The sequence below is a fragment of the Dromaius novaehollandiae genome, chromosome 3 (genome assembly GCF_036370855.1).
Source record: "Dromaius novaehollandiae isolate bDroNov1 chromosome 3, bDroNov1.hap1, whole genome shotgun sequence".
Classification (NCBI taxonomy): Eukaryota; Metazoa; Chordata; class Aves; order Casuariiformes; family Dromaiidae; genus Dromaius; species Dromaius novaehollandiae.
In genome coordinates this window covers 48,749,311-48,763,877 of record NC_088100.1, presented here as the reverse complement: position 1 = coordinate 48,763,877, position 14,567 = coordinate 48,749,311, and the positions used below count along the sequence as shown (strand labels likewise).

The following is a 14,567-nucleotide window of genomic DNA, read 5'->3' as shown; positions in this document are numbered from 1 at the left end:
AATATTTCCCTACAACCCTTTTAGTTCATCTTCCATTTCCCCTTCATGCTCCATGTTTGAATTTGGATTCCTAGTAAATCTTGGCTGTCATATGTCCTTTTCTTCAATGGCAAAACCTTTCAGCTGTTGTCTATGGAGTTAGGAATACCACCTTGGTTGCTGTAAATAGTGACTTAAAAGGGACACTATTAGCTGTTAGTACCTGTGGCCTGGGTCTCATTTCTGCTCTTTGAGCATCTTTGTGCTTCTTGGTTATAGAACATGATGCCTCTGCATTCAGCTGAGGCTTTTCATTGTTATGAAAAACTTTTCCTCTTGCACAAAGATGAGATGGAAGGATGAATTCCCTTTGTCTTCCTGTTGCATCTCCAAATAAATACAATTCCTTTGCCACCACATGCAGAATTTCCATTCTGTTTAAATGCTATTCTTTAATCTTCTTTGGAAGTGTAAGATAGCTTGAAGTAGAAAGTCTTACCTCTTCCTCAAGAACCACTCCTTACTTCAGGGCCTAGCAAGGCTCTCAAGGGATTCTCATTCTCTTCTTCTGTAATCATTCTGTCTATCTGCAGTCTTTCAGTGATGTTTGCTGAGTCTGGGACAAATCAACTCTTAAATACAGATTTACTGTGTCACCTTTCTGAAGGTGTTCAGGCCTTATGCTGTTACAGGCCTGTTGATGATACAGACAGACACAGTTGCCTTTGTCAAGATCTTACATAAAACTGGAGATGCATTTAAATTCTGTCCCTTAATACTGTTCTCTGCTGTGGGCCAGTGACTAGGATTTCTTTGGCTCTGTACCGGAAAAGAACCAATGGAGGATAGCCAGGCTGAAACAGCACCGCTTTGGCAATGCCTCATAAGGCTTCCTTAGTCATTGATCTTGACATAAGAAAGGTATCAAAGTAGACACATCACTGTGTGGCGCAACTTGGCACTGAGTCAAGAGTTGGTCTCTGGCATCAAGAGATTACTCGGTATGAACAAAAGAATGACACAAGCTAATCTCCATGTGAGAGAGTCACAAATCAGAGAAAAGTATTTGCTGTTCAGTCTGTGATTTGAGAATAGTCAGATGTTGCTCTTGTTACCTACCATCCTTTGGAGATGATCACTAATTAATTAGGGTTCTTTTCTGGTTTGAAATGTGATAATACATTAGATTTGTCTCTGAATTGACAAGATGATCTATTGTTTCTTCCTTTTTTTCCTCTTTTTTTCCTCCTCCTTTTCATTTTGCTGCAGCAACCTGTTTTTATCTTCCCAATTTAAAGATGTCTGCCACTTTTGAAATTTCAGGCTGTCTGGAGTTCATCTTAGGTTACCAGATTCGTTCTTTTGCTTCATATCCAAGTGTCACAGAATGATATTTTTGCTAAGTGAGAATTCAGCATAATATGCAAATAAACAGTTGGCAACTGAGAGGAAAGATGGCTTCTCTTCTGACAGAATATGTGTTTGTGTGTATATATATATATGTGCCTGTATATTTCTCGCACATGCACAAAATACATATATTTCATATATGCATATGAAATATGTATATATTTTCATGACTATTCCAAACTGAGCAGCCATATGTAGTCCCTATTAATAAAGACCTCACTAGTCCCTCTTAATAACATCTTGCCATTCTGTTGAACAGACATCTTGAAACTCTCGGGAGGTTTGTGCACATTCAGCTTCTTTAAGTTCAAAAGGTTCATAGTTTTTTGTCATCTCTTCTAATTTTTCCAGTTCTCTGAGTCTGGTGAGTAACACTTCTGCTTTCTGAAGTGGCTTCTTTTTCTGCCTCAATTGCAATGGTTTATTTAAACCTTTCCAAGGCCTCTTCTCTCAGCTTCGTGTATCTCCTCCCTTCTTGCTTAAGGAATCTGACTTGCACAGCAGCAGATACTCTTGAGGGGTTTTTTGTTTTACTTCATTTTATTTCAGGTTCAGCTATGGGTTATGCTAACTGTTGTTCATGCCAAATACAGATTACCAGGTTGCAGACATAATAGAGATTCCCTTCAGCTACTCCGAAGGCCTTAAGTAATGGAGTATAAAAACTCCATTTGAAGTCTGAGACCATTCCCTTCCTTTGCTTTCTCACCTTGCACTGAGATCCTTTTTTTTCCTAGCCTTTCCTCTTAATGTTGGCACTGAATCCACCAGTTGTGTGGTAAGACCTCCTGTATCTGAGGAATAGTGTGAACCTCTTTCAAAGGAACTCTTCTCTTTGGTCAACAGACCTGAAGTGGAAGTGGCATAATTAGAAGCTGAAACCTGTATGAACAAATGTGGCCACTTTTTTGAGACTCAGGTGGGTACATCACGTTTTTTTTTTTTTGTTTGTTTTGTTTTGTTTTTTTTGCTGTGATGAATTGAGATCTTTCTGCAGCAAAATCAGGTAGGGAAGATCGCTAACTCTTTTTAAAGTGATGACCTAGCTAACACCTAACTAATGTGCCTTACAACACATTAGGTATATAGTTTGTGTGATTTCTTTTTGTCCTGTTAAATCAAGCATTATTCTATAGTTCCTTTTGTTTGTTAGGGCTGCACTCTATTATGGATACCAAAATATAATCAAATCAAGGCCTCTTATTCTAAGCTTTATTTTTCTCAAACTACCTGTCTGTCTGCCTTCTGCTTAAACAGAGGAAGAGAGCGCTTCACTGATGCTGTTATCCAGTTACCTTAATTTTTCTAGGGAGCCGTTTACTTTTCTGTTTGGAAAAGGAAGATTCTAACTCCATCCCCCAAAGACACATAGCAACCTAGTGGATAAACTCCTTCCTGTGCTATCTGCTCTTAGACTTAAGACCTCTCTCTGACAGTGTAATAAGAAATACTCCTTGAAACGGCATAAATAAAAGTGAAAATCTTTTTCTGGATCAGTGCATTTTGAGCTGTGGGCCCTAGAATCCTTGAATACTTGGTGCATTTGAGTGTTAGAGCTTACCTGTAATATCCTTGAAGGTCTGTGTTGTACAGAAATATTTGTTTAACAACAATTATATTTAGATTAATTAGTCTTTCTTTTCAAGCTACACATGCCTGAAAGACATAGCAAGAGAAATATATGTAGTATTTCATGGGACCCAAATTTTGTCCTAATAAGCCGGTAGGTTTCTTGCTTGAGTCTTTATTGAGCTGTCAGGAAAATAAGTGAGTTTAGTGCTTTAGTCTTACAACATGCTGTCCCCAAGTTGTAGTCTCGGCATGAAACCCTAGTTCAGTTTTTTGTGTAAAAGAGTCTCAGATTTCTTCTTTTCAGTTTGTCTTTTCCCAAGTTTTGCTTACATCTCTGACAGCATTATTTCCACATTTCATGTGTGAAATGCACATATACTTGCTACCAGGGGAAAGTGAAAGTCCTCTAGAAATTACTGGATAGCTATTAAATTTTATGGAGAGATGGCAGTAAAAATTCATTAGTAAGTTTATCTGTTTCTTCAAAAAATGGTTTATTGCTTTTATTAGAAAAAAAAAATAGTACCTTGTAGTAAAGAAAGTTCTTGTGTGCACCATTTCAGCCCAAGTCAGGTCCCCTAGCAAAATAATGCAAAACATTTTGTGTTATGGCTTGGTGTATTGCTTCTCCAATCCATACCATGCTAAGACCTCTACTAATGGACCACTATTCTGACACTTTGCAAACACACAAAAGGTGTTGAAGCAATAACTTGTTTTTCTCTAAGCCTACTTACCTTTCTTACCCCTTTCCAGGTATTTACTGGGGCTTAGTATTAGATAGAGTTAAAGTAATTGGGATTTGCTTTCTTGTTTAGTGAAGAGGGTAGTTCTCTTGTACAAATTCATAGTCATCTTGTTCTGGACATACTCGCTCAAATCTATTCTTGCGGACTGTGACTGGGAAGGGAATTTAAATAGGTAGTTTCTCTACTTGGCTAGAAGTGAATAAACTAGCAAATGTGTATCCTTCAGTCTCTTTAAATGATTCTCAAGTTTAATTTGGTAACACAAAATTTCCATAAATCTTTATTTCTGCACTGAGAGCTAGGTCTCATAACAAGCATGAGTAAAAAGATGATGACTGGAGAGTGGAAGAAATTTAAGTACAAAAAGATCTTATTTATTTATTTATTTATTATAAGGACTTTTCTAGAGGCAGGAGATGTTGAATAGCAAAATAAGATATTTCTGTTTCTAAAAATATGTAGAAAACTTTGAGAATTAATTTGGAGATTTATTTGAATATACGGAGAGGTACTTTCACTGAAATCCATTATCGGCAGAAAAATCTGCAACCTGTTGTGGTATAATGCTTAAGTGGTATGCCATTGTTTCAATGTGTGTGTGGGGAGCATACACAAAGGATACTTTGTTCTTTGATACTTCTAAAATATAGTAAGTAGTACATTTCCCTCCCTTTCCTATTACTGCATTATTCAGGTTTATCTCTAGAGGGCGATCTTCTACTGTATATAAAGTTAGAACCCTTTTGCTTTATCCAGTTTGTTCTATTGTTTTGCTTTGTTTTGTTTTTCTAGGTATACCCGTAAATTACCAGGATGTAGCATCTATCGATCCAGAATATGCCAAGAACTTGCAGTGGATTTTAGATAATGATATCAGTGATCTGGGTTTAGAGCTGACTTTCTCTGTTGAGACTGATGTATTTGGAGCAATGGAAGAGGTGCCACTGAAGCCGGGGGGTGCAAGTATACTTGTTACACAGGATAACAAAGTGAGTATTATTGTGAGGTTTATTCAGAAGTTGGTAGTATAAGAAAAGCAATTAGGCTGACTTTCTGCATAATTGGAAGCATAAATTACGTACCATTTTTTAAAGGAAATATACAAAAAGTTGTCAACACTGTTACTCCTTTGTCTAGGTTAACATGTTATAAAAATGGTACTGCTATTTAAAAATCTCTGTAAAAGTTTTCAGGTTTGAGGTTCTCCTTTCTGTCAGAATATTTGGAAGGAAAATAAGGTCAAATTTAAACAAAGTTTATTTTGGAAGTTGCAAATATTCCTAAAGTTAAGTCATGGAAAATACAAGGAAAGTAGAACTATAGCAATTGCCAAAAATAAAATTGTAAGTAATGCTGCAAAGCATGCTGCCCCTGAAGGCAATTTAGGGCACTAGATTGCTCTGCAGTAACACGTGGGACTGATGTCCAAATAAATAGGTGCAATTTCTCACTTTTCATGTAACTGTATATTTTCAACTTCTAAAAATTAGATCTATGTACTTTAACAATGTAGATTATTTTCTTTTTAGTAAATAAAATGCTTCCATTCAAAATAAGTGGAGAAGCAGTGTCTTAGCCAGCCAGCACTAGGATTTAACAGCACAGCACTTGAACTGCACTTAAACAGATGATTGTAACACAATAGCCCTTCTCCCTCCCTCCCTTCCTCCGTTCCTCCCTTCCTCTCCCTCCCTTCCTCCTTCTCTTCCCCCACTGCTTTCCCTAAGGAACCAGGCATCTCGTGCTGAGGGATCTGCTATTTCAGTGTATTACTTAAGCGAAGTCTAGTTAAGTGTGCTTCTTCTATGTATTAAACATATGGTAAACATCTTGCTGCCACTTGCTACAGAAAAACTGAATCTAAGTCTAAATGACATTTCAAATATAAACTATATATATCGTATGCAGTAATCTATAAACCCTGCGTAATGCCTGAGTCCAGGGAGAAAAGTTTCATAGAGTTCCTAATTGGGTAGATTTTTAAGATTTGATACTCTGATTCCTACTTAACATGCTATGTATACCCACAACTGAAGTTTTAGTGTGTAATGCTAAGGATCATAATAGGTTCTTCTGCCCAGTCTCTTTTTTTCTTTTTAAAATATGAAGTCCTAAGTTAAGTAATGTAACTTAAGCTGTTGAATAAAAAGACTTAATAAAGTCAAAATTCAAAATGTTCTTCAAGTAATCTTTGAATTATGCATTTAGTAATGTGTCAGTGTATTATTGGTACTCTTGAAATCATCCTTTATATATTTTTTCCATCATTTACATATGTACATATATATGGGCTTTGTATACATTTCTGTGTATGTACATAGAAGTAAGTAAAAAATAGTTATCTGGTCTGGTCAGTGACACTAGTAAACAGACCACAGCATATGAACAGAATGAAATTAAAATAGTTTTGCTATTGTTAAATGCAGTGCTTTGAAAGTCCTAGGGGAACCTTTCTGAGCCATGTACAAGTTAGTCAGTATGTATGGAGATAATTCATCTTCTTCTGTTTAATTGATTAGTAACAGTTTGATATTCCAGCATAAAAAAGTCTTTGAATTCTCTGCAGCACTCATTTTTAAAAAGGAAATTTGGAATAATGCAATTGAAATTTGAAGATCATCTAGAAAGCTAAGATGGACATCCTTTAATTGAATTCTCCTGTTCCTAGCTGGATATCTTTGAGTAGCCGCAGGAGTGTCATGGGTAGACCTGCACTTTTTTTTTCTTGTGTTGCTGACTGTCTTGATCGTTATGTCTAGATCCTTATCTTGATTTTCATTCATTTTGCACTAGTCTAACTTCAGTTCCTTTGAGTATTTATTCTGCTTTACTAGTAGCTGCTATATTGGTAAATGACCACTTGGTGTCAGCATCTGTTCTAGCAAAATTTTAGCTTGCATTGGAGCAGTGGGCACTGAATTCTTGTATGCTAAATCCTCATTTCCATTGAGGTGGAGCGTCGTTCCACTAACTGGAATACATATTATTAGCCTCATTCTGCAGTCACTTTTCCTATGTAGTATCCATGAAAGAATACAGATGGCAAAACAGATCTAATTGGAAAGTTGGTGGATAATTAATTTCTTTACTACCTGTCAGAGAAGGCGAAGACATAGATTCTTGTTTCTGGCAGTGTTAACTTCTTAGTATATAAAATAGATATACTTGAAATAAATTGTGGTTTCATAATAGCCATTTTAAAACTGGTTGGTAGTTTATCGGTTTGCATAAAATTAGAAGTTCTCATTAATAGCTTACATTCTCTTAATTTCTGATTTGAGAGGCGGATAAGAAAAGTTAGTTGAACACATGTACAATAGGTGAATCAATGCTAGCTCATCAGCCTTCCTCAACTCTTACAGGAGGGCACTAGAGTTTATGTAGCTTTTATTTGAAGGGTGCTTAAAAAACAGATAACTGCTCCAGTAGCTTCTAAACTGTTAACACTAGTTGATTTTTGAATTTTAAAGCTGCAAAATCTAAAGTCAACAAATGTATATAAGATGGCACTGCCTCTTGTTCACTGCTGATTTTGACAGTGCAAACCAAGTTGCTGAAAATTAAAAGTCTGTGTTTAGTGGGTTTTAGTAGTGTTTAGGGATTTTCCCAAAATCTTTAATGTGACGTGTTTTTGTTATGTTTTAACCTAACCAGCTCTAATAGGTTAAACAAAAAAGTGGCTACTTTATACAGAATCTTTTTGTTGTGATGGACATCTTTGTTTTTTTTTCCTTTAGCTGAGGAGGAAAAGATTGCTGCTTAAAACTCATTGTAAGAAGTAAGCTCAGGTTCTACAAGGGTTTGCTACTGTATGCACGCTAGCAGATTACCTGTTTAAAGAATAGCATATTTTTTGAAAGAAACTTAAGAGTGAATGTTTATTCCTTAAAAATAAATAACAAACTAAACCCAGAAACCATCCCAAAACCAAAAATTAATCTCCTTTATTTAAAACCAAAATATAACAATAAATATCCCATTTAAGAAATGTAGTAATAGCTGCTTGTCAAAAGCTGTTTTCTTTGGATAAGGGAAATTTCTGTTTTTACTGCAAGTGTGTAATAGGTGAATAGTTGTGGGGTATTATGGCGTAAATACGTAAAAGTGAGCATTGTCCATCTGCCTTCAGTTGAAATATCAGTTACAGTAGTGTTTCAACTTTAAAGGGGAAAGTCTTGTACTTTTCTGGTGTCCTTGAGATGCACTTTTCTTTATTTGCTGTGTTATTTGCTGTATATTCTCATAGCTTTCTATTTACTTTTTAGGATAAAGAAAATTAGAGGTGGACAAAGTTTGACCATACGCTATTTTAAAAATCATCCAAAAGCCTCACGCTCCACCGTTCTTTCGCATTCTCTAACCTCATGGACGTGTCTGTCTGTCATTATCTGTTGCAGGTTCCAGTATAACTGCCATGCTGTTTGGCAGTATACAATTCTTTACTTCTTCAAACCACTTTAGAACGTATCTGTTCTCTTAATTTGAACATCATAATGAACATTAATCTGTGTCTTACAGCGTATGGAGCTGTGAAATCAGGGCTGTAGGATCTTTGCTTGATTTACCTCAAAGGAAGATGCAGAACAGCCCCTTTCCCAGACTAGACTTTGTCGTCATATTTGTGTTTTTGTAGTGTGTGTGCTTAATCAAATGCCCCTGTTGTTAAGGAAGAATGAATTGTATCTTTTATGCACTGTATAGGAACGTGTATTTAGATCTGAAATTTTGAAGATGCTTCTGTTTTGTGATGTACCCTTATGGGTTCCGAAGGGGAATAAAATACGAAGTGAGTTGAGGAATAAAATAAGTTTGACTTTTTTTTTTTTTTTTTTTTTTTTAAACTGGCATATATTATGTAAATTTATTGGTACAGGTGTCTCAGCATGCACCAGTTTTGATAGTCAGTATGTGCTACTCTTCCAGGCTGCTTGAAGATTTCTTGTTATAGCATAAAGCACAGCAACTGTTCTCTTTTTGAGAACCGTCTGGAAGTTACTGATATTCTTTGACCAGTGTTGCATTTAAACTTAGATCCCTGGAATTGGAAGTCCTGTAACGCTGATGCTGCAGTAATAGTTTAAAAGCTCCAGATTTTTCATATTAAAATTTCTTTGATGTAAATACATTTGCAATGCATAAATTAAGTATTTGTTATGTAGGTTATATTTTTCTAATGAATTTTTTAAAATAAGATTATGAAATTTCTCTGTACCACCCTATTTTCTGAGTAGCTTAGTAGATGTAACAGACATTTAAGATGTAAAAATAAATATTTCTGATCACTGAAGTGTTAACACTACTTTTAATCTAAGCAGTGCTAAAATTTCTGTTTTCTTCCCAGAACTGCTCATAAGAGATGTTCATAGAGGCCGATTTTTGTCTAGTGCTGTTTGACTGCCCAAGTAATTTATTAGAAAAGGGAAATGTCTTTGGTTCCAGTGACTGTAGAAGCAACCTAGGGGAGATTGAAACTTGTTTTCTGGGAGCAGCTCTGTAGTGGAAGATAGGCTCAGGAAGTGTCCCTCCTTTTCAGAGCACTTCACAAATGCTTAACTGTCTTTGCCCTAATAAAATAGGGGTACTGCTTTTAAAAATATCTTCCAACTACATAGCAAATGACAACCCCCTGTATAGTTCTGTAAATTCAAGGAATGCCTTTGAAAAATATTTTCCCATTTTGAAATATTTCATTGGTGTACTTTGTTGTGTTTTATAGAAAGGCACAACAGAGAAAGAATACTTGGTTGCTTTTGTACAGGTTCAGAGCCTAGGTTTTAGATTAATGGGCTTTTAATTTAAAAATCAAGGTTGTATTTTTGTGAAATTGCTGTCTCGAAGCAAGATAATTATTGAGGTAGTTTGATTAGGAGCTGTTTTATGATTTCATTATTAGAAATCATGGTTAAGAAATCAGTGTTGCTTTGAAATTGAGTGTCTTAAATAGTCTTGGAATAGATTTTGTCCGTAAGTAGAAATCCCCCCCCCAAATAAAGAAACTGCATTAGACTTGTGTAGTTTTGTCAGGGTAAATGAGACACAAAAGCCTGCTGATTTAATACAGGCACTTTTAAGTAAGTTGCGTTCTTAAAAAAAAACCTTCTTAACTGCCTCTTAGGCTTTTGTGTTTTCAGCAAAAGCGAAGTTCTGGTAGATTCCTTTTCTAGCTTGCTGTTCTAACCCCTTTTAAAGGAGACAGAGCTCCCAAATCTCTAAAGCATGTAACTTGAGATATTGCGTCTGTTCAGATGTTTATGGTATAGATGCTTCTCTCTCTCCCTCCCTCCCTCTCTCTCCCTCCCTTCCTTTCCCTCCCTCCCTCTCCTTTTTAAATACTGGAGGAGGTTTTCAGGACTTCAAAAAATTGAAATTATTATTAATACAACAAAGTTTGTAGGGATGAATCATATATTCTGTTAAGGCTCCCTAAGATGGGGAGGAAAACAAGTATATTATGATTGTAATATGTTGAGGATTCTGTGTGTGTGTGTGCGCGCACACAGATGCAGGAGTACTTTGTGTATATTAATATCATTTCCTTCATTGCAGGCTGAGTATGTCCAGCTTGTCACTGAACTTAGAATGACAAGAGCCATCCAACCTCAGATAAATGCCTTTTTACAAGGCTTCCATATGTTCATTCCACCTTCTTTGATACAGCTTTTTGATGAATATGAACTGGTAAGCAAGATGCCTCTGCTGCTTGTAAAAGATGTTGTTCAGCACACTTCGTCAGTAATGTGATGATGTAGAAGTAAAGCTCAGTACCTGAAAGGAAACACATATCTTTCGTTTTAATTTGGCTTTCTGAGCCTCTGATCAGTGAGGATCTCAAAACAACTACTGCTGCTTATTCTAGTTACTTAGAAAGACCTTCTTCCTGAAATATGGTAACTTCAGGTGCCAATGATAAATGCCTTGCATTGTAATTTCCAATTGGGAAGTGAGCGTTGTGGCCTTCAAACCTTTTCACATTTTCTTTCAGGACAGAAGTTACTTAAAAGTGAGGAGATGCTTTCTATTGTCTTCGCTTTTTCTGAGTCTTGGAATCAAATTCCAACTAGTTTTTGCAGTAGTTGGGTCTTCTGTAACTAAAATAACTGAAATTTTGTGTCAAGTCATGCTAAAATTCGGAGCTATTTACACTTCAACTTCTTTGATCGTAATTTCTACCCCTTGATAGTTTGTGTTTAGACTGGGCAGATCATGTAAAATGATCTAAATTCAAGAATATTTTTATATTAAAATTTAGTCTTAGGTTCTATAAGAATACATGGTTCTGTATGGTTGAAACTAAAGAGAAAAAACATTTTAGTTCTTATACAGCATTACTTTTTAAATAGCAAACACACTTAAAATTAGAGGTTACGCAGAGAGACTAATGAAGATCTGTGTGTTTTTTCTGAAGGAGCTTTTGCTGTCTGGTATGCCAGAAATTGATGTGAATGATTGGTTAAAAAATACAGAATATACCAGTGGCTATGAGAGAGGAGATCAAGTTATTCAGGTAAAATTGTTTTTTGGTTAAAGGAGATTATTGCATGTTAATCCATTGGAAGTTGTGAGGATTTTGTTTTTTGTTTGTTTTTATGGAAGCTTATGTCAGCTGAAGTTTGTGGAGGTTTTTACATTACATTCGTATGTTAAGTGACTTAGTGATGTATAAGTTTGATGTGAAAATATCTAAATTTAAATAACAAACAGTACTTGAAAATATAATGGTGAAACAATAAATGGAGTATTTGTGTAAGTACTTAATGGAAAATGCAAACTAATTTATTTTTCATTTAGTGGTTCTGGGATGTTGTGGAAGAACTAACTCAGGAAGAAAGAGTATTGCTATTACAGTTTGTTACTGGCAGGTGAGTTTGTTACTGGCAGGTGAGAAACTCTTCTGTAGCAACAAATATATTACATAGCTATTCTGAAGTAAGTCAATAGACTGCATATTACTATACAAGATCACCTACCTAACTCTTTTACATATTTTGTGTTTTGTATGTTTGTCAAAGTGGACAAAGTGCATGTTATACTTTTGCTGCCAGTATTTCTGGCAGAATGGTTGATTACTCATTATTATAGTTGACTACTTTGCAAGAGGCCTTTGTGTAGGTAAACTGTTGTCTCAGACAATTTTTAACACTAGTGAATTTAACTGCACTTAATATTGTTTCTGTTGCATATTCATGTACCTCTTGGCCTCTCCAATAATCAGTGCAGGCTTTAATATATGAAATAACTAGATATCGCCTTAGTGTAAACAGAACATCCTTCTTCCTAAAGCTCACTTCAGAGCACTGTAACAAACATTAGTGCAGCATATTAAGATAACTGAAGATGTATCCCTATGCAAGGGTGTGTGTTTGCTCTAATTAGGATTTCTGTCCTAAATTCCGGGTGTTCTTTGGAGACAGCCACTTGCATTTTCTTTGTTTTGGGAGGTTTCCTGAGCAATAAAGGGCACTGTGAGCTAGGTGAAGCGGTGAGTTGACAAGTTCGTGTGTACATACATGTTCCAAAGTGAATTAGTAGACATATGTATGCCATCGCAGTTGTGTAATCCTCCTGTTTTCTGGTGGTAGATGGAGATCACACCATCTTCTTAATCTGGTGTTCCCTTCATACTTTAGAATTAGGAGAGTGTTTGACCTTTCTTTTGTTCATAAGTTTTGTGGTTAAGCAATGGTAAATACAAGATTTAGATCATCAAAGTCTGTCTTTCATAGCAAGGGATTTTGCAGTCAACATCATACCATCAAGTGGCATGGTCTTCAGATTCCATTAGTTTCACTTGAGTTATTGTGAATTTAATTGTTTTTAGGGATCACAGACAATTTAAGAGGCTAGTTGTGTGCACACTGATCTTTTCTTTTGTCCTGTTCAGAAATGGTTTCTGCAAATCTGACTGCACTTCTGTTTCACTTCAGCGTCTGGTCTTTAATTTTTAATGGTCTCGTACATTTCTAAATCTATAAGGCAAATAATGATGTTTATGATGTAGGGTCATGTTTCAAATACTTCTTAAAAGATTCTAAATGATAGGCGGCATTTACTGGTTTCTCCTCCCTCCCCCCCCCCCCCCCCCCCCAAAAAAAATCTCTATTTGGTATTTATAACAGTATTTGGCTAATGGTTGTTAACTACCCATTGGCAACTTCTGGTAAGGTTTTTGGTTAACAGTTGGAGATAAGTGATAAAATCTCATCATGATAAATTTTACTTTACTGGTATTCTGCTGGTTACAGAAGTTTTAGATTGTGGTATGTTGTTTCCTGTTTTAAACTGTTTAACTTAGGGGTCTGCAGTTTCTGTTAAGTGATAAGCAAGCTATGTGCTGTTTCAGGGAAATTCCACATCTTTGGTAAGTGTGTTGGTATATGACTACTTTTGTTAAAAACAGAACAAAACATAAGGGAGGTGGCTTAAAATAGGTCTTTTACACTGCTTTCTCATTTCATGTAAATTTATGCAAAATCTGAAATGTTAGATAGGAATGTTAGGATTCAGATGTAAACTTAACCATTCTAATAGTGTTGAAATTTCCAAAGTTATGAAATTGTCTTGTTACTATTACTGAAGGCTATTTGCACATGGAGTAGGAGAAGTAAGATCTTGTGATCTTATTTGTGCTTCTTTGGAAGGCTTTATTATACTGGTAGTGTTTTGTTTGGAATGAAGACTCATAGTTGGAGGCATAAATCTGCAGCCATGTGTTTCTTTAGAATATTCAAAGTCCCAATCATACTATATGGTTTTGACCTACTGTATGAAAAGTATTTTTGTAAGTTAAATTGTAAAAATGCTAGCTAATAGCTGGATGAATGAGAAGTTTTAAAGACTTACGTCCTTGTTTTACTGCTGATTTTAATGTGGAATTCTCCTGGTTCGTAGAACAAAAGATCACTGGAGTGGAAGCAGCACTGCATTAGAAATCCAAGCCAAAAACATGATATAAAATAAGAGTACCACTGTAAAATCTTTATAACATTCTGAACTGTGGCTGTGAGCACAATTCCATTTGTCCTTCAGAAACTGTATGCTGCAGATAATCAATATTTCAATCCACGGTGGTTGCTTTATATACCAGTGCTAGAATTGTATGTTGGATCATGCTGTCATTAAGTTAGGTGATAGCTGTTGGGTACTATAGCTAACACTTAAAGGTACATTTGAAAAGTGTTATTGTGAACTCTGCTCTAGCTCCATAACATTTGGCAGGGGGAGGAGTGCAATAATAACCCCCTTACCCTTTTGCTTTTTTTAGCAAATAGTTTTATTGTGAGTAGAAGTGTTGCTTCATTCTCCTTTTCTATTCTCTTCTTGCTTCTGCTTTTTAGAGTGTGTGTGTGGGGGGTTTTTTTTTGTTTTTTTTTTGTTTTTGTTTTTTTTTTTTTAACTATGGAAGCATTGTTGTTAATGCAGGTAGCTATAATCCAGAATTCTAACAGCTGTTTCATATTTTAAGGAAGGTTTATTTTGTTTTATTTTATTTTTTGCTAGCTACAGAATCACAGAATAGTTAAGGTTGGACAAGACTTATAGAGATTTTCTAGTCCAAGCCCCTGCTCAAAGCAGGTCAGCAAGAGCAGGATGTTCCAGGCCTTGTCCAGTTGGGGTTTGAATATCTCCAAGGATGGAGACTCTGAGGAAGCTGTTCCAGTGTTTGACCACCCTCACCATTAAAAAGTTTTTTCTTATGTTTAAACAGAATTATAATTTGTGCTGATTGCCCCTTGTGCTGTCACTGGGCACCACTGAGAAGAGTCTGGCTCTGTCATTTTTACTCTCCCCACCCCACATCATATATTTCTACACTTTGATCACCCCTGAGCCTTCCCTTCTCCAGGCTGAGCAGTCTGG

General features: G+C 35.9%; 1 protein-coding gene across 6 annotated transcripts in view; it reads left to right on the top strand.

The window, feature by feature from the left end:
• Positions 1–14,567, top strand: part of HACE1 (HECT domain and ankyrin repeat containing E3 ubiquitin protein ligase 1) — a 98,588-nt gene that overhangs the window by 40,633 nt on the left and 43,388 nt on the right. For all 6 annotated transcript variants that reach the window (XM_064508829.1, XM_026119949.2, XM_026119948.2 and 3 more), the window contains 4 exons: positions 4,503–4,699; positions 10,257–10,388; positions 11,116–11,214; positions 11,499–11,569. In XM_064508829.1, coding sequence (XP_064364899.1) covers positions 4,503–4,699; positions 10,257–10,388; positions 11,116–11,214; positions 11,499–11,569 — 499 coding nt within the window. The remainder of the gene's footprint in view (positions 1–4,502; positions 4,700–10,256; positions 10,389–11,115; positions 11,215–11,498; positions 11,570–14,567) is intronic.